The sequence below is a fragment of the Dasypus novemcinctus genome, chromosome 19, assembly GCF_030445035.2.
Source record: "Dasypus novemcinctus isolate mDasNov1 chromosome 19, mDasNov1.1.hap2, whole genome shotgun sequence".
Taxonomy (NCBI): domain Eukaryota; kingdom Metazoa; phylum Chordata; class Mammalia; order Cingulata; family Dasypodidae; genus Dasypus; species Dasypus novemcinctus.
This window is the reverse complement of record NC_080691.1, coordinates 22,243,486-22,263,445: the sequence shown is the minus strand read 5'-3', so window position 1 is coordinate 22,263,445 and position 19,960 is coordinate 22,243,486. Positions and strand designations below refer to the sequence as shown.

The following is a 19,960-nucleotide window of genomic DNA, read 5'->3' as shown; positions in this document are numbered from 1 at the left end:
AGCAGTCCTGGAGGATGAGGAATCCAGCAGCTGTGGGTGGGACAAGCCGAGACAAGCAGAGCCTGTCAGGAGGTGACCTGGGCCTCACCCACATGTGGGGGTGACAGGAACAGCCACAGGCATGCCACTGGTAGTAGGCATGCCACTGGAGAGGGAGTCCTCACAGCAGTATCTGCTGCACAAATATGTGGAGAAATTTTTCTAGCAAGGATTCAGAGCTCTGACATCCTGGTCGCAAGTGACAGCAGAGAACAATTCAAAATACCAACTTTCCAGTCAGACCACTGGGAAAGAACAAAGCAGATGAAGGAAGGGGAACTTTTCGAGAGAATTCTTCTGTTACATAATTTCACTTCAATGTTAAATAGAAAGCAAACGTAGGGAAGTGGACTTGGCTCAATGGATAGAGCATCCACCTACCACATGGGAGGTCCAGGGTTCAAACCCAGGGCCTCCTGACCCGTGTAGTGAGCTGGCCCATGTGCAGTGCTGATGTGCACAAGGAGTACCGTGCCACGGAGGGGTGTCCCCCGCATAGGGGACCCCCACACGCAAGGAGTGCGCCCCGTAAGGAGAGCTGCCCAGAGTGAAAAAGTGCAGCCCGCCCAGGAGTGGGGCCGCACACACAGAAAGCTGATGCAGCAAGATGATGCAACAAAAAGAGACACAGATTCCTGGTGCCGCTTACCAGACTACAAGCAGACACAGAAGAACACACAGAGAATGGACACAGAGAGCAGACAACTGGGAGGTGGGAGGAAGGAAAGAGAAATAAATAAAAAATTAATAAAATTAATAAAATCTAAAAAAGGAAAAGAAAAATAAATTTTAAAAAGAAAGCAAATGTAAAGCCTCATATATGCTCTCTGAACTGTTTATATTGTATATACAAATCCACAGGAGTTTAAAAGTCCACATCAGAAGCAAATAGAGATAAGATTCTTAGGGGAGAATAAAAAGTAAATGTTATACTAGAGTGACTTTAGAATTTAGAGAAAAATAATAACTTAAAATGCTATTCACATAATCAATTTAACAAATGTTTTCCTATCACGTTTTAAACAAGGAGTCAGCAAAGTTTTTCTGAAGAGAAATAAATATTCTGCAGAGAATAAATATTTTAGGCCCTGCAAGCCAATATATAGTCTCTGTCATGTATTTTTCTTTTTTACTACCCTTTAAAAATCATTTTTAGCTTATTGGCTATACCAAACAGGCTGTAGCCCAGATTAGGTCTATGGGTGCAAGTTTGCTTACCCCTAATTTGAAAACCCAAAGCAGTTATCTGTTGACTGGAGGAAACTAGGCAGATCGTGACTGCATTGGGAGTTAAAGGTTAATTTAGTCACTTTTATTTAGAAAAGAGTCTTAAGACAGCATAAGAAGTGTTTTCTACCTCAGCAGCAACCTCTACCCCATGAAAAGAAAAATGAGATTCTTTTTGGAGAAGTAACACTTGATATCTTTATAATCCCTTACAATCTTGGCCAGTATAGCAATCAGCCTTCCATTTTAGAAATTAAAATTCAGTTTGGATAGCTTCAATACAATCCACTGAAACTACCAATCACCAACACACTAACTGTTTGGTAACAATAATTTGAATCATGCACTGCAGACTTTTTTTTAAAAAACCTTTCCCATAGAATTAGTTCATGTAAAAAGAATTTTCCTTATTACTTACTCTGCACAGGATGGTGTTGGGGTACAAGGCGGGAGTGGACTCTGATCTCCACTTGTCTGGTCCGCTAGGGAATACTTAATATTTGTATATTCATGCCCTTTCCTCTTGCTTTTCTGAAAAATTAAAGATTGCAAATAAGGGAATGTGACTTTTTAAAATAAATAAAGAAGCAAAAAAGACATCTCTCTCTCACACACACAAAAGAGAGACAGGTTGATCCTTGAGAATATTGATATATTACCCAAATTCTGACCCTTGAGAATACTGATATGTTGCCCAAACAGTAAAGAAATGGCCCCTTTACACCACATGGGTGAAAAGTATTTTGAACCATATAATTCTAAAGCACAGAGAGTCATGCATTAACAACTTAGCTGTCTCAAACCAAATGTACCTGTTTCTGAGTTGAGAGAATTCACACTTTCTTTGTCACATTAGCATTTAATCATTTCATAGTTCATTTGCAACATATTTAATGCTCGTCAGATAAACAGTTGGGAAAGGAGTTCCAGAAATAAATTCACTCCAAGTAGAAATGGTACATGCATAGGTACACAAGATGGTGGTGCTCTTATTAGAAACAATAAAATACTCTATCATCTTTCTTTTTCCTAGAAATGCCATAGCACTTCTTAAATTTTATTTTTGGCTCTAATGATACTCTGGAAAAAACCGGCACAGAATATCAGTAGGAAAGTAATCTCAGATGCAGCATGAACTACATCTGGTAGGACTCCTAGTTAGATGATTTTCATCATTCATCTCTGCTCCTAAATTTACCTAGAAACAACCAATTCTGAAAATATAATCTATCAAATTATAATCATTATGTGATATAGCCTTCATTATAGGATGCCTCAAAAAATAGTTAAATATTAGAAAGGGTATTCATACCAAATATTGATGTATATGTGGAGAACTTTCATAAGAGAGTAAATTGGTACCATCACTCTGGTGAGCAATTAGTATCTAGTAAAAGTGAAAATGCATATATCCTACAATTTAAGAAAAATTTTATTTACTTTTCTTTTTCTTTACCCCTCCCCCTGCCACTTCCTCAGATGGTTCTCTCATCTGTCTGCTCATTGTTTGTTCGCCTTCTCCAGGAGTCACCTGGAACTGAACCTAGGATCGCCCACAAGAGAGGCAAGTACCCAATGGCCTAAGCCACATCTGCTCTCCGCAAGCTGCAGTGTCTGCTGGCTCGTGGCATCTGCTTGTTCCAGTGGGGGTGGCATCTGCTCGGCTTCTTTTAGGAGGCACTGGGACCACCCATGTGGTAGGTGGGTGCCCAACTGGTTAAGCCACATCCGCTTCCCTATATCCTACAATTTTGAACATCTAATTCCTGAGAAACTCTTGCACATAAATCTAAGGGACCTAGAAGAGTGTCCAGTGAATGGCATTCTTTTTTTTTTTTAAAGATTTATTTTTATTTATTTCTCTCCCCTTCCCCCTCCCCAGTTGTCTGTTCTCTGTGTCTATTTGCTGCATCTTCTTTGTCCGCTTCTGTTGTTGTCAGCAGCACAGGAATATGTGTTTCTTTTTGTTGCGTCATCTTGTCGCGTCAGCTCTCCGTGTGTGCAGCGCCATTCCTGGGCAGGCTGTACTTTCTTTTGCGCTGGGCAGCTCTCCTCATGGGTGCACTCCTTGCGCGTGGGGCTCCCCTACACGGGGACACCCGTGCATGGCACGGCACTCCTTGTGTGCATCGGCACTGTGCGTGGGCCAACTCCACATGGGTCAAGGAGGCCCACGGTTTGAACCGCGGGCCTCCCATGTGGTAGACGGACACCCTATCCATTGGGCCAAGTCCACTTCCCGTGAATGGCATTCTTAATGTCCACCAGCAGAAGAACAGATGAATGTGGTCCATACATATTGTGAAACAACAAGCAGCGGTGAAGGGGAACAGCAGCATCTATATCGTTATCTCAAAACAGATTTCATAAACAATACTAAATGGGAAAAAGCAAACTGCACGATGCTACCTGGGTAAACATTTTAAACACATAAAACCAGAGTAGATATATATTACTTATAGATAGCTGTATTTATATTTTAAAACATAAAAAAGAGACTGGAAGGCTAGTGATTGTCTTGGGGTGAAGGGAGTGGAGATGAGGGATGGAACTGGGGATAGTTATCAAAGATAACGTTAGCTATATCTCTTATTTATTTTATAAAAGGAAAAAGACTTGAAAGAAATGTGATGCAATAAAATGGCTGCTTATGGGTTGTATTTTAAAATTTTTAAAAATAAAGGAAGTATTAAAATGTACAAGAAATTTAAACCCATTAATGAGGTTTCTTTTTCCTCCCCTCACTCAAAGCCCCCAAAAACAAAAGCTAACACCAAGTGGACAACCTCATTATCCCTAAGTTAAGGGAACACTACAACTCCAGTCTATAAACATAAAGCATCTCTGCCATATAATACCAGCTGGACCGAAACGAAGGAAGAAGCTGAGAACTGCCATACATCCACCCAGGCCTCAAAACGGAAACAGAAACCCCTGAAAGGAGGGAGTCACAGAGGTGAGTGAAAGCCTTAAGCCTCTCACGAAAGTGATGAGACCAGGGTGTGGAGGGCCAGCAGGCTGAGGGATAATGGGGCATGCCCTGAAGAGAGCTAGTTCCACAGAGCAGAGGCCCACGGCCGCTCACGGCCACTCTTCCAGCTGAGGAGGACTGGGGGTGAGGCATGGGCAGGAGGGAGGGGAAGCAGCCTGGAGGGCCTCTGACCAAATGGGCTTTGAGGAGCCACAAGGATGCCTTGTCCACTGACATATTGATGTTTCCTACAACAAAGGTGACGGGGCACTCGAGACAACCACCCAAATGAAAGCATGGGTCTCCTCAGCTAGCCAACCTCCTCTCAGGATGGAATCATTCAATAATGGGTGGACGACCAGAAAGGGTTGGCACAGGACCCATATGAAGATACAGGGGGAGGGGGGAGGGCTACAAGGAGAACAGGAACAATAAGTAAAAGGCAGATGGAGAAAAAACACATCACAAAAGAAATTAAGCAAAGCAGTAGGAAGAGGAAAAACAAAAGAGTTCTGCATTAATCTCACAAACTTTATAGATAGGAGCTTTCTTAAAAAAGAGCTCAAATTAAGAGCTTATAAGGCAAGAGAGCAGATGAAAAGCAAGCTGGCAAAACACTAGAAAGAAATGGAAGAAGACAAGAAATTTTAGAAATTAAAATCCAATTAAAGGCAACAAGAAATAAAATAACTAAAAACACAGAAAGGGGTACTGCAGATGGACTAGAGGAAGACATACTAAAAAAAAAAAAAGACAGAACTAAAATAGGACATTTTATATACAAGTGAAATTACTGAAGAGAATAGGACTGAAATAATATTTTAAGATAGAATGCAAGAAAACATTCCAAACATTAACAAAGACCTGAATCTGCATATTAAAAGGGCACGCGTGGCCCCCTCCATCTCAGCACTCCTGGCCATGACTGTCCCTTCTCAAGAATGTCCTCTTCAGGCCCCTTCCCTTCCTAAATCCTAACTCTCTTTCAGAGACCTGGTCTAGTCTTCCTCCCCTAGGAAACCTCCCCCAATTACTCCAGTGGATAGCCTTGGGTCTCTTTCAACTTCTGTGGCACTCACAGTTGGCAAGATCCAATGAGCACATATTTGCCTTATATCAGAGTTTCAGTAATCCTTTGTTGTGGGGGCTTGTATGTCCCGTGCATTTTAGGATGTTTAGCAGCATCCCTGGCCCCTCCCCACTAGATGCCAGGAGCACCCCTCCAGTTGTGACAACCCAAAATTTCTCTAGACATTGCCAAATTAAGTTGAGAACCACCACTTTATTGTTAATTAGTTTTTAATATTTCATTTTCTTGGTGAGACTCCTTAATATGCCCTGCTGTGCCTACCACATTGTTAGACATGTCATGTGCTCCATAATTATCACTTGTACAAATCAATACATGCTCTTCAAATGTTAAAAGTACAAGGTCCAAATTATACTTTGATAGGGTGGCGATATACATATTGATTTCTAAAATGCCAGTCTACTTTCTTCCCACAATCAGATCTTGAGAGCATATAATAAGCAAGAAACTTTGCTGTACTACTTGAGAAAATTTGTTGCAATAAATGTAATCCAAAAAAAAAAGGGCACACAATACAGGAAAAACTGTATAATCTCTCAAACATCAATGATAAAGAAAGAAGGAGGGACTCCAGGCAGAAAAAGGAGGGCATATACAAAGGGAGGTAATCAAATTGACTTTAGACTTCAACGCAGCCATATAAATCTGAAAAACCATGTGGTAATGAAAGATGACCCAAGAATCTTCTACCCTGCTAAGTTATCTTTTAGATACAAAACCCATACTCAGATATTTTCAATCATGAAAAAAACTGGGATATAATACATAAATTTTAAAAAACTAGATAATGAAATAGAGCCAACAGACATAAATCAAAATCAAAAGAAAGAATTCAGAGAAAAAGAAGCCATGATAGAAGAACTAGTGAACACTTAAATATAGTACTAACTTTAAACAACTGTGGGAATGCTAAATATAAATATCATAAACCATGTTAAAAATCGGGAGGTAAAAAAATGTGCTAATTCTCTTTCAAAGATGGAATCAGGGGAGCAGGTATAGCTCCAGCTGAGTGCCTGCTTCCCATGCATGAGGTCCAAGATTCAATCCCCAGTACCACCACCCCCCAAAAAGAAGAAGAAGATGGAATTAAATAGATTTTAATTATTTTAATAACTAAAAAAACATTTAAAATTTTCTGGGAACTTACTTTGTGCCAGGCACTATTTGACTATATGATGTGAATACTCGTAACACTCTTTAGAATTAAGTTCTATTATTAACCCTACTTCAGAGATAAGGAAGTATGCTATTTCTGGGTTATGCCCTTAAATTAAAACAGGGATTGGCAAACTATTGGCCAGTAAAACAAATCTAGCCTCAGGCCTGTTTTGTACAGCCTGTGAGACAGATGAGAAAAGAAGAAATGGAGACCACAGCGTGCCTACAAAGCCTTCAATATTCATTATCTGTCCCTTACAGAAGATCTGTTGACCCTTGATGAACAAGCAGCTGCTTGCCTTCACATCCTCATGCTATCTGCAACCACGTGGAAAGGGAACATCCTGAAAGGCAGAAGCACAACCAGACAGAAGGTCCCTGGATGACCCTGTGGAGCACAGCTGCCCTCCATCCCTCTCACCCCCAAATCGCCTGCCAGCTTAGACTTACATGTAGGAGAGAAAAACTCTGTCTTGTTTAAGACACTTTTATTTAACCTGTTAAAGCAGTCAAGCCAATTTATTGACTGGCAAAGGAATACAGGGAGGTAGTTGTAAAAATGATATCCTAGGGGAAAATATTTTGTTTGGCCCACATAGTATATATTTTTTAAGATTTATTTTATTAATTTCTCCCCACTTCCTTGTTGTTTTTCACTTGCAATGTCTGTTCATCTTCCTTGTTTCTTTTAGGAGGCACTGAGCTGAACCTGGGACCTCTGATGTGGGAGGGAGGTGCCTAAAGTGCTTGAGCCGCCTCTGCTTCCTGCTTTGTTGTGTCTCTCATTCTGTTTTCCCTCCCCATGTCTCTTGTTGTGCCATCTTGTTGCATCAGCTCACCGCACCTGCCCATCACATCAGCTTGCTGTCTTCTTTTAGGAGGCACCAGGAACTTTGTTCTGTCTCTCATTATGTTTTTTCTTCTTGTGTCTCTTATTGTATCAGCTTGCCATGCCTGCCCATCGTGCCAGCTTGCCGTCTTTTTTAGGAGGCACCAACCAGTGACTTTCCATGTGGTAGGCAGGAGCCCAGTTGCCTGAGGCCCATCTGCTTCCCCAGTCTACATAGTATTTTAATTTTTTGAACAACCATTTTTAAAATTCAGGAGATTTCACATTAAAAATATTTTAAAATGAGTTAGGTTTTCTGTTTTTTATTAAGTAGGTGTCTTGCTTGTATTTCATGATTTGGATTTTAAAATAAAGTCTTTGTGAATAACCACCTCAGAATGGAGGCCATAAATTTTTAGCACTAAAATCTTGACTTCCATAAAAAACAATCTTTCAAAAGATACAATATAATTTAATATTAAACATTAAGTGGAAGAATTGGAAGAGAACATATTTATTTTAAAACTTATTCTAAAGGTTAAAATCTCAATTCATTTTTAAAATTAAAAAAACCCTGAAAAGTGAACTTGTTTTTTTTTTTGGAGGTACCAGTGATTGAACTTAGAATCTTGTACATGGGAAGCAGGCATTCAACCACTGAGCTACACCCGCTCTCCATGAATGTGCTTTTATACTCAATATTTTCTTGAAAATCAAAATATTTCCACATGAAGGGATTAAAAGTGAATTTCCTAATGAGGTATAATTAAGAGAAATGGGACCTTCAGTGAATCAAAGCAGCCCAGGGGAAAACATAAAGATACTGGAGCTTTTTACCTTATTTAGGAAAAACAAGAAATAATACTGATTCAAACATCAGACAAGCTTGTTGCTTAGCCCAGGCTATAGTACAAAGAAAGAAATCTCAGGGGACTAAGGTTGTTTGGTTTTGTATTGAGAGCGGGAGTGTGGGGAAGGGTGGTAGGCAATGTGTTGGAGACCTACGAAAAAATCTGAAATTGATCTACCCTCCACTCAAATTCAATGACAGTATGGTTACTCAGCCCTTTGCAATGTTTATAATAAATCTCACAGACTTGCCAACTAATTCACAGCCAAGGTTGAGAGGAGGAACCAGCTGTGAGGCTCTAAAATCATCTAGTATTAAATATCTTTCCATGGTAAGTAACTCTGATTACATTAAGCCTCAAATTACAAAAAGCCAAAAAGCCAGGAGCAAGAGAGAGTAAGATGAAAACCCTTGTCTAGGTTTTGGAGCTACAAGATTACTTGTCCAGTGTGCTCTGAGTTCAGATATCAGGATTACAAATACCTTGATGCCTTCCACATCTAATCACAAAACCTCACTGAGTCTACTTCTCTCCAAGCTCACTATGCCGTCCCCCTGCCCCTGCCCCGCCTCTAAGCCATCATCAGTTCTCATCTACACTGTGGCAGTGTCTCCTCACTCGTCCCCCTCTAGCTGCTCAAGCCTGGGTGCCAATCCATTCTTCACCCTCAAGCCAGGCCATCTATTTAAAATGAGAATCTTTTGATGTCATTCTCCTGCTTGCCACTCCTCAGTTACTTCCCATTCCCCTCAGGATAAAGTCTGAATTCCTTACCATGGCCTGCAAGCCCCTCCCTGCCCCAGATTGGTCTCTGTTTATTTTTCCAATCCCATGAATCACGCTTCCTAACTTCCACCATACTGGATTTTTTTCTATTTCAGAGAAATAACTGCTTGTTTATTCCCAGTGTCCAGCAAGTGCCTAGCACATATTACAACCTGCTGCTTTGATTGATGCATAAATGAATGAACAAATGAATAAATGTCATTTAATTAGACCAAGGAGAGCAAGGAAAATGAGGGAAGAAGCACAAGCCTGGGGAAACAAGGCATGATTACTCATGTGAACTCAAATTTTACATCTATCTGGTCAAGCTTAAGTCCCATGAGGCAGCAGCCATGTCTATGCTGAGTCACTTTCATAGCCTCAGCATCTAATCAGTGTCTGGAACACAGAAGGCATACAAATATTTCTTAAAGGAATCACAGCAAACAAAAAGAAAATGTTCAGGGAAACCTAAGAAGCTGGAATTAAAGGAGCACTCCTACAGGCAGATTTGGTGTGCAGGACGCAACCCCGCAGGCAGGTTCAAGTCTTGCTGGCAACAACTTAGAGCCTGAGCTCTAGCATAGCTGTCCTGGCTCAACAGTCATTACAGAATGCTCAAAGGAACTTCTGTCCTATAGTATGAGTCACTCAGAGAGAAAAATGTTCAGGTCTCTGTACACTGCAGCTTTTATTTATTTTTTTAAAAGATTTATTTATTTTTTATTTATTTCCACTCCGCCCCCCCCCCAGTTGCCTGCTCTCTGTGTCCATTTGCTGTGTGTTCTTCTGTGTCTTCTTGTGTTCTCGTCAGTGGCACCCGGGATCTGTGTCTCTTTTTTTGTTGCATCATCTTGCTGCATCAGCTCTCCGCGTGTGAGATGCTGCTCCCGGGCAGGCTGCACTTGTCTCACGCTGGGCGGCTCTCCTTACGGAGCGCACTCCTTGCGTGTGGGGCTCCCCTATGTGGGGGACATGCCTGCATGGCAGGGCACTCCTTGTGCGCATCAGCACTGTGCGTGGGCCAGCTCATCACACGGGTCAGCAGGCCCTGGGTTTTGACATCCCATGTGGTAGGTGGACACCCTATCCATTGGGCCAAATCCACTTCCCATGTACACTGCAGCTTAAAGGCATTACCAGTGGGGCACAAAAGTAGTTCTTCTAAAGAAGGGTTGCCTCCTTGGTAAATGTTTCTCATAAAAGTATAGATTAGCAATTCTGATACTACTTTACATGTATAGGAGTTTATTTACTTATGTATATGTAGATAATGAGAGCTGGGTTTTGGCCTGTCAAGAGAAAGAAGTTACAAATAAGTTAGGGGGGATGGTTAGAATGAACCACGTGGGGCTATATTAGAGTCCAAGACATCAGTATGAATTCATGGCTAGCTTACTACACACACACACACACACACACACACACACACACACACACACACAGATGGGCAGATTCAGAAACACACATATATTACAGATATATTATAGATAAGTGTGTATACATAGGTTAGTAGACACATGTATATTTCCTAGCTCCGTCCCCTGTAAGGGCCTGGAAGCAGTGACAACACAGTAGCAACAAGCACACCCAAATCTTGGTTTCTAAATACCAGTCTCCAATAAAAGGAACCAAGTTCCAAGGACAAATGGCTGATTCTAGGGCTAGGGCATGGGAAATATAAGATGAACCAGGAGCATTACTTATAGCGCTGGAAAGTAAAGACAAGCTCAAGAAAAAAAGGATAGTGGCATGTCAAAGTGACACAGGAGCCAAACTGAAAGAGCTGCCAATGCCAAAGATGGAATAATCTGAGCAACAAAATAAATAACCTGGTATTGGATTATAACCCAAAATATAAAGTAAATAAACATGAGCCCATACTGGTACAAATAAATAAGTGAATAAGTAAATAAATGGGGAGAAGCTGATGTGGTTCAAGTATCTGGGTGCCTGCACACCACATGGGAGGTCCTGGATTCAGTTCCCAGGGCCTCCTAAAGAAGATGAGCAAGACAGCGGGCGAGCTGGCGCAGCAAGCTGGAGCAACAGGATAACATAGTGACGTGCCTCACCAAAGAGACAGTGAGGAAACACAATGAGAGACACAACAAGCAGGGAGCAGAAGTGGCTCAAGTGATTGGGTGCTTCCCTCCCACATGGGAGGTCCCAGTTCGGTTCCTGGTGCCTCCTAAAAAAAAAGAAGACAGAGTGTGCAAACAACAAGGGGGTGGAGGAGGATATATAGATTAGATAGATAGATAGATAGATAGATAGATAGATAGATAGATAGACAGACAGATAGTTAAAAATTGGGAGAAGGGACAAATATTCCTTACAACAATTTATGTAGATAGTCCCCCTTCCAGGAGGGAAGCTTGATTCCCCTTTCCTTGTGTGGGGGCTGGACTTAATGACTCACTTCAAAGAACAAAGTACAGAAATGGGAGAAGACTAACTTCATAGTGGGGGAAACCTGGCAGACACCACCTAACTGAGTGATCAAGGTTAATATTGCCAGCAATAAATCATATTAATAGCATGGACCCCCCTGATATGCTGTGACGAGAAAAGCATTTCACCTCTGGGGAACTCTACCCCGAAATTCGTAACTTGGGTTGAATCATAAGAAAACATAAGACAAACTCAAAGAGCGGGACATCTGCAAAATATCTGACCAGTACTCTTCAAAACTGTCCAGGTCACGGAAAACAAGAATCACAGACCAGAGGAGACCAAGGAGACACACAACTAAAAGCAATGGGATCCTGGAACAGAAAAAAGACATTAGGGGAAAAACTGGTGAAATCTAGGAAAAATCCAGAAATTAGTTAATTGTAATGTATCTGTTAATTTTTTAGTTTGGATAGATACCATGATTATGTAAAATGCTAACATTAGGAGAAACTGGGTGAAAAGTACATGGGAACTCGCTGTATTAGCTAAAATTATTCCAAAATAAAGTTTAAAAAAAAAAAAAACTACTTGAGGGCAGAGCAAAGAAGAGTTGCAGAAGGCTTATTTAGATTTAGACTAGAGCATTAATTAATAGGCTAATAAGAAATTCAAAGAAAACTATACCAATACCAATAAACATACCCAGCATCCAGATTTTAGTTTCTAAATATCCTTTTCTAAGAAAGACAAACAGAGCTCCTTGGGAAAACGGCTGGGAAAGGACAAGATGAGGCAGGAAGATGTTGTGGTATCAAAAAGGAAGTAAGAACTCCAAAATCTTTGGAACATATTAAAATGACACAGGACCCAACTTGAAAAAGTTCCCACTGGCCAAATCTGGGACAATTTAAGCAACAAAATAAATAACAGTAACAGATTGTAACCCGGAAAACAAGAATCCATGAGCCTACTCTGATATAAATAAATGGAAGAAGAGGGACAGCTTTGATAGAAATAGAAAATCACCAGTTGACAAATATCACAGTAAAAATTTTTTCAGGCAAGAATCATTAATGATTGTCAATTAAGTGGCAAATCATATGTTGAGAAATACATTATTTACAAAGTCTCAGATATTTCCCTACAAGATAGTATTAATTAAAAAGAGAAAAATAATAACGTTAAAGTGGAGACATCTGGCAGATACCACCTTATTTAAGTGATCAAAGATAGCATCACCAGTAATGGAACAAATCAACAAAGGGGGCTTCCAGATCTGACACACTGAGGATACATCACTGCTGTGATGATGGTCTGCCCAAAAATGTATGGCCCAAATTGAATCAAGAGTAAACATCAGCCAAATCCAAACTGAGGGGCATTCTACCAAATAACCGGCCTGAACTCTTCAAAAATGCCAAGGTCGTAAAAGAAAGACAAAGAAACCACTCCAGATTCAAGGAGACTGAAGAGATACAACAACTAATGCACCATGTGATCCTGGACCACATAAAGGATATTTAGTAGGACAAACTGGTAAAATGTGAATAAGGTCTTGTAGATTAGGTAATAATATTGTATCACTGTTAATTTTCTGATTTTGATCACTGTACTGTGATTATGTAAAAGAACGTCCTTGTTTTTAGGGAATACAAACAGAAGTATTTAGAAATAAAGGGGCATCTGTTTACAACTTACAAACATTTCAAAAGAAATATAATATATAAATATATAGAGAGACTGAATGAATGATATAGTAAGTGTGGTAAAATATCAACAGTCAGGAAATCTGGGTGAAAGTTGTACAAGAATTCCATATACTGTTTTTGTTTTTGCAAAATACATACATACACATATGTATACTGTAAATGGAAGACAAAGAAATCTACCTCCACACAAACTGCCGAGTGTGAGAAGAGCCATTTATAAAAACTTGAGAATGTTCTCAATCTTGCTTCATTTGCATTTTTCCCTTGAGTCCCTCCTCCTTCTTGTGCTGTCTCTATTTCTCTACCTCCTTCTCCACTGTTCTCCACTCCTCACTGTCATTTTCTTTTCTCATTCTTTCCTCTTTAGCAAATCCTTTCACTCCCAAAAGTCCTTAAAGCTTCATCATTTTGGAAATGACTATATTTCAAAATATCAATTATTCTGAATGAGTTTCATTCTTTTCCTTAATTTAAAAATCAGGAAGGCTTAATGCTTTTGAATCTGTCATTTAAAACATTGTACCAAATGAAAGCACTTCTTACATTACCATGAACGAGGTAGCAAGTTCCTATTTTGGATCAAACAGTACAAAGTAGAAAACTATGTATTATAGGATCCCATGTTTTTAGAAGAAATAAGTCTAAGTTAGTCCAGACTTTTTTTTTTTTTTTTTTTTTGAGGTCCTGGGGCCGGGGACTGAATCTGGGACCTCTTATGTGGGAAGCCAACACTCGACCACTGAGCCCCAACAGCTCCCCAGAGTTCGTTTATTTCGTTTGTTGTTTGTTTTAGTTTTTAGGAGGCACCAGGGACTGAACCCGGGACCTCTCATGTGGGAAGCAGGCACTCAGCAACTTGAGTCACATCCACTCCCGAGCCCACACATTTTTAAAATCCGTAGGCCCATAAATCAAATAGCAGTTAACCATGCTTCAGACAGTGCTGGCACGTACTGGCACCAGAAACATACTGTCTGACTGAAGGCAAGCACTCTTGAGGATAAGATTACCAGGGACATTCCCTTTCTATACTCAGTAACTCTTAAATTATGAAGGAACATTTTGCTTCTGCAAGAAAAAAAACCGTAGGGGGTGGAGAGAGGTGGGCAGCAATAATTTTTTTTTTTTTTTAAAGTAGTTCCTAAATCTAACTTGCAATCTCAGAGTTAGGGTCAGAGAGAACATACATGGTAATGAAAAGATATGAAGTGCTACAGAAGCCGGGAGAGAAGTCCCTAAACTCTCTAAAACAATAAACACCAAAGCTTCTAACTGAAATAGATAGCTTCTCCTCCAGCTTTTCTGAGCAAGACTACATTGTGTGCCTCAAGATATTCCTGAACATTTTACAACTTGTAGTAACTGTACTGTATTCTCTTTGTATTTGTTAGGATTCCCCTTTGGACAACTTTATGCTTAGCCTATTCCTGGTCCAAATTAAGAATAGCTGGAAGATAAACATAAAATATCCTAGAGTAACCATCTAAATATCTCACAGCACTTACACAATAATAGAAATTCAGACATAAAGCACGAAGTTCAAAACCAGTAACTTGTTAATTATTTGACCTTACATTTCAATACATACACTTTTTCTGAAGATGTTCTTGCACAACGAAGCAATCTAGTAAGTATTATTGTGTGGCCTCAGAACCTATTAATTAACAAGGACCTTACTCTGGCTAACCAAGCCTTGATAATATGGCTGCTCTTTTGGCAGGCTAAAATCCTTCAGTTAGGGGGCAGGTTCCATTTGGGGAAGAGCTTACTTCCCATTTTGAGAAGCTGAGTTCTCTGGAGAGTAATAAACAGGGTACAGCAGGCAAAGGCTGCTGGCGTTTGGACACCACCCCATCCGCAGCACAGCTATGGGGCTGGGGCTTGGGTAGGGGGATAAGTAGAGCCCCCACAAACAAGCAGTTGTCCTCATTTCCCTCATCTCAGCATATCCTAACAAACTCAGGTTTGTGTCTGGTATGAAAATGTTCAAATGGAAAGGTTCCAATTCCACATCTTCATTTCGAAAGGCTTATTAAAACTGAAATTTCACTGTTTCCAACTCCACCAAATCGGAGGTTTAAACTGCCATGTGTGATTAGACTAAGGTATTCATTTTAAGAAATGGAATCACAGGATAAATATGGCCTGGATCAAAGCTGGAGCAGGCTGGAAACTTAGAGGCTTTGAGTTCTAAGCTTGCACTGTGAGCCTGACAAAACCATAATCTCTCTGCATGGCAGGTTTCCAATCTGTCAAACCCGGTTGATAGTATGGTGCCCCCTCCCTGAGCTCCTCCATACTGAAAAATCAGAATTGTGAGTAGTAAACAGTTACAGTTTCCAGAGAGGCTCTTCCCAATTGGGAACTTGTTTCCCACACCCAAATAAAGATAGTCGTCTATCAAAGCATACCCTGATAGAGCAGGACAATAAAAGGTGACCTGGGCTGAAGCTGCCCAGATAAGAAAATGAAAATTCCACCATGTCAGTCCCACTGGGCTAGGTACCTGCTCTTCTTCAATCCTGCGCTGTAGTGTTTCGATATAATGCTGGACAGCCATATAGATAAATCGGTACTGTGCTTCTGTTTGGACCATCCCTGACCTCTGAGACCGCACCATCTGAATGGTTTTGGGCACATCAATGTCACAGTCGACACCTACAAAACAAATAACATGAAGCTATCAGGAGAAACCACAGAGCTGGGATGAAGTTGTTAAATGTGCAGCTTTTAGCAGACTCAGAGATGAAATAAATTTAGTCTTTAATGTTCTGGCTGAACACATTCCAAGGGCTACAGCCCTGGACTTCTCAGCAATATCTATTATCTCAGAAGATTACATGATAAAGAGTTAGAGGGCAAGATTCCTTCACTTTCCAACTGCATCACCCATAAGCAAGGATTAGATAGCTGAGTAGAGGCCTCCACTGCATAGCCAACAAAAGGTCAAAGCTCTGAGGTCCACAGCTCCTAGGCCACATTTTATGCCAAAAGCTCAAATACCATCACTTCTGTTCTCTGCCAAACATATTGATGGTTGAAGTCTTCAGCCCAGATTTTTGTGAAAAGTTTTTAACATTCAAATTTTCTTCCCTAGGCTATTTTCATAGCTCCTTCCAGGAACTATGAGCAGGAACTGTAGCCCCTTGCCCTCCAGATGATCTACCTTTTTCTCTGATGATGTCAATAAGGATATCAATCACAATGAATGTTCCTGTTCGGCCAATTCCAGCACTGTGGGCAAAAGGATAAAAAGCAGTGAGAACAGAGCCATTTGCAGGGAGTTTATACTCAAAACTAAGCTGTTAATAACAACAGAAACAATGTCTGCTTTTAGGAGTGTTTTTAAGATCATTTTTTTATATTTGAAAATACATTAGCAAAGAGTATAGGGTTTTGGAGTCAGCCAAACCTGCAGTTGGAGTTCAGCTTCTTCAGTACAGTGTGGCTAAGGCAAGTCCCTTAACCTCTCTAACCCTCAGTTTCCTCATCTTGAAATGGGGCTAACAGTACATACCTTCCAAGGTTGTTGTGAGGATGAAAAGTGAATAATGGGAAAGTGGATTTGGCTCAATGGATAGAGCATCAGCCTACCACATGGGAGGTCCAAGGTTCAAACCCAGGGCCTCCTGACCCATGTGGTAAAGCTGGCCCACGCACAGTGCTGATACATACAAGGAGTGTCATGCCACACAGGGGTGTCCCCCGCATAGGGGAGCCCTATGCGCAAGGAGTGAGCCCTGTAAGGAGAGCTGCCCTGTGTGAAAAACGTGCAGCCTGCCCAGGAGTTTAGCCGTACACTCGGAGAGCTGGCGCTGCAAGATGATGCAACAAAAAAGGTTCCTGGTGCTGCTGACAGGAATACAAGTGGACACAGAACAACACACAGCAAATGGACACAGAGAGCAGAGAACTAAATAAAAAAATTTTTAAAGTGAATAATGTATGAAAAACACTGAGATCAGAGGGGCTGGCACAGAACAAGCGTTCAACAAATACCAGCTTTTTAAAAAATGAACAAACAATTTCACACATAACTACTTATCCAATACACGAAGGAGATTTAAGAAACCAAATTTTCCCTCACATTATTACAAAGCCCAGGCGTGGCCACCAGCAGCCACAAATCCTGGTGGGCAGGCTACAGTCTTAGCTTCCACCAAAGTCCTGGGTGGAAAGCAGGCCAAATCTATTGAAGTAAGAAAGTGCAGTGATGGGAAAAATATGTATCTTATTTATATTGTCAAAGAGAGGAGAATCACACCCAAAGGGGTGAATCCTAAGTTACTATATTAAAAAAGAAAACCAAGCAAAAATAGCTAGATTAAGGAATCTTGGAAAATAAAAACTGTGTCTCCCCACCAGGATGTGGCAGTTCTGTAGGGTCTAAGGGAAATAAATATACTTTGGGGGTCAGAATGTCCTTTAAAGCATTTATCCATGCCTTGAGTACAACTAAAGAGCTGAGGCAGTGGGTAAAAGCGAGTCCTGGGAATTGGGAGCCACGGATGACAGTAAGGGCTGGTCACCTGCAGTGAACCACCACAGGCCCAGCGTCCACGATGCTCTCCTGCTTATGGTGCACTTCCTCCAAGAAGTCCAGCACACCCCCGGGGTCGCTGGGCACTCCGTGATCCGGCCAGGTCCGAAAATGGTATTGCCAGACCGTTCTCTCCGTATTCCCCTGGAGTAAAGCCAAGAAAAACCAGAAAAGAATTAAATAAATCAAGGGGTTGAGGAATCTCTCAGTTACCATCTTTCCTAGATCCTATGTGAACCAATGGACCTAGCAGGTACAGAATCTCCTCCCACTCCATTTCAAAGCCTTCTTCATGAGTTCCCCAAATCTCTTCTCCTTTTGGGGCTGCCTGAGCTCTCCTAGAGGTATGTAAGAAGCAAGGTGCCTAATAGAGAACCTGAACCATCAGTGGTAGGTAACGGCTCCCTCCTCCTCAACCGTAAGTAGCTCAACTCAGGGAGGTGACTGAAGCCTCTGGGGACCCAGGTCTCTCCCACCAGAAAAGAAAATAGGAATTCCCTGAAGATACCTGCTCTTTTGTGTCTTTTTACACCCAAGTCCTCTCCCCACACACTTTTATTACACCATCATGATATTTTAAATTTTTTTGTTTCGTGCAAAGTAGATAAGAAGAGAGACTTTATAATGAGAGGGCGAGATTTAGGCACAAATCCCAGCATTCAGTCACTGTGGCCCTTGGGTACCTCTAAACCTCAATTTCTGCATCTGCAAAATGGGAATAATACTCTCTCACTTCACTGTTGTGAGGATCAAATGAGATGACTTAAACACACAGCCAGTGCCCAGCAAATATCAAGAAGCTCAGGACACTAGCTCCCATGAGGATGGTGATAATTCCTACAGGTCAACAATGGCACCAAGACCACAGAAGACCAGAAGCACTGTGTTTCTCGGTCCACCCAGATTACATCGGTGGAGCAGCAATGTGCAATGCCACATATTTCTACACATCTGGAGATGATACAAGCTGACGTTTTTAAAAGGCCTTAAAAAAAAAATAATAGACCAATATCTACCACCAGTGACCTCTATACAAAGTATGCAGCCAAGGAATCTGAACACAAGTAAAATCTTTTCTGAATTGCAGGCATTTAGATTTGCTGATGTCATGAAAACATTTCCTTGATGTGACCAAGTGACCTGAAAACCAGGTGTCCAAACACGTAACAGAAAAGACAGCAAGAGAATGAGAGAGACCTGCCCCAGCCTCGCTGTGTTCCACCTCTTTGAGGAATGGTCAATGAGGTCTTGGCCCTGACTCTTTCCCAGGAGGTTAGGAGGCTTAAATGAGAGCATATGACAGCACTGTGAAAAAATGTAAAAGGTTATACAAAAATGCAGAAAATACATCATCAGCAATTCCAGAGAAATGATCAGCTCACACTGTCACCTACAAACCCAAACACCAGCATTCCCCCTACCTGTTACTCCGAGACACTCATGAAAAATGAGGTAAATCTATCCAGAATCTTTGTCCAATGTCCTTAAATTTCTCTCATTTCTGCTTGACAGCTACAATTTCCCAGCTCCTCTCACCCTACAGACTGAAGCTCCACGCCCCTCCCATCATCACTACAAATGCAAGCCCCTCTGAAATCAGAAACTCAACAGTCCACTGTGGACCACAGCCACAGAGCTTCTAGATCACATCAGTCCCCCGAGCACATCACGGATCTCACCAGACCCCTGGGCCCTTCCTTCGCTTCCCACCAGCCTCCCCTGGTCCCAACCTCTCTCCTTATCAGCTCAGATTCCAAGGACTGTCATGAGAGTTCTTCCCATTCCCTACCTCCAAGTCTCTCGACCCTCTCTCCAATTCCCTGCACCCATCTGGCAAAACACCAACCCTGGGTGAATTCAACCACCCACTTCTATTTTGTACCTGAGGAGCAGAGCATCCTTGGAGAAAGGGGGGAAAACATCACAACCAGGTGGATTGCTCTCACTAAATACTCACATTCACCACCTCAAGTGGGCACCCGCTTTCCTCAAATATTCCATCTCTTATTCCCTTCAAATGTCAACTGATGACCTCACATCATACCTGAGATAAGGAACATAGAAATCCTCTTCCTGCCACCACATCAGCTCACTGATCTGGATCTGTGTCCCCTTCTCCTTCTTCCCTCCTATTACCACAGAAGTGGCCCTCCAGCTGTCAAAACTAAGCCATTCGTGATGCCCTGGCTCCCATCTCCCCTTCTTGTCCCCCCCACACCTGCCTTCCTGACATCTTCACTGTCTCAGAGGCATCTCCTGCTTTACATATCCAAAAAAGAGGTTCTTGATTCTGCCTCCCTCCCTCCTCAAATCCTCCTCAAACCCACCACTATCCACCTGGCTTCTCAGGCTGAAAACTGGCGGTCATCCTTAATCCAACA

General features: G+C 41.5%; 1 protein-coding gene across 2 annotated transcripts in view; it reads right to left on the bottom strand.

Annotated features, from left to right (window-relative positions):
• The window catches only part of PTPN11 (protein tyrosine phosphatase non-receptor type 11), a 123,470-nt gene that overhangs the window by 5,953 nt on the left and 97,557 nt on the right, over positions 1-19,960 (bottom strand). Inside the window, exons 11-14 of one of the 2 annotated variants that reach the window (XM_004448177.4) lie at positions 17,569-17,723; positions 16,206-16,273; positions 15,546-15,697; positions 1,685-1,797 (exon numbers count right to left, since the gene is read on the bottom strand). In XM_004448177.4, the coding sequence (XP_004448234.1) occupies positions 1,685-1,797; positions 15,546-15,697; positions 16,206-16,273; positions 17,569-17,723 (488 nt within the window). Of the gene's footprint in view, positions 1-1,684; positions 1,798-15,545; positions 15,698-16,205; positions 16,274-17,568; positions 17,736-19,960 lie in introns of both variants that reach the window. The other variant, XM_012528101.4, reaches the window with a different exon arrangement.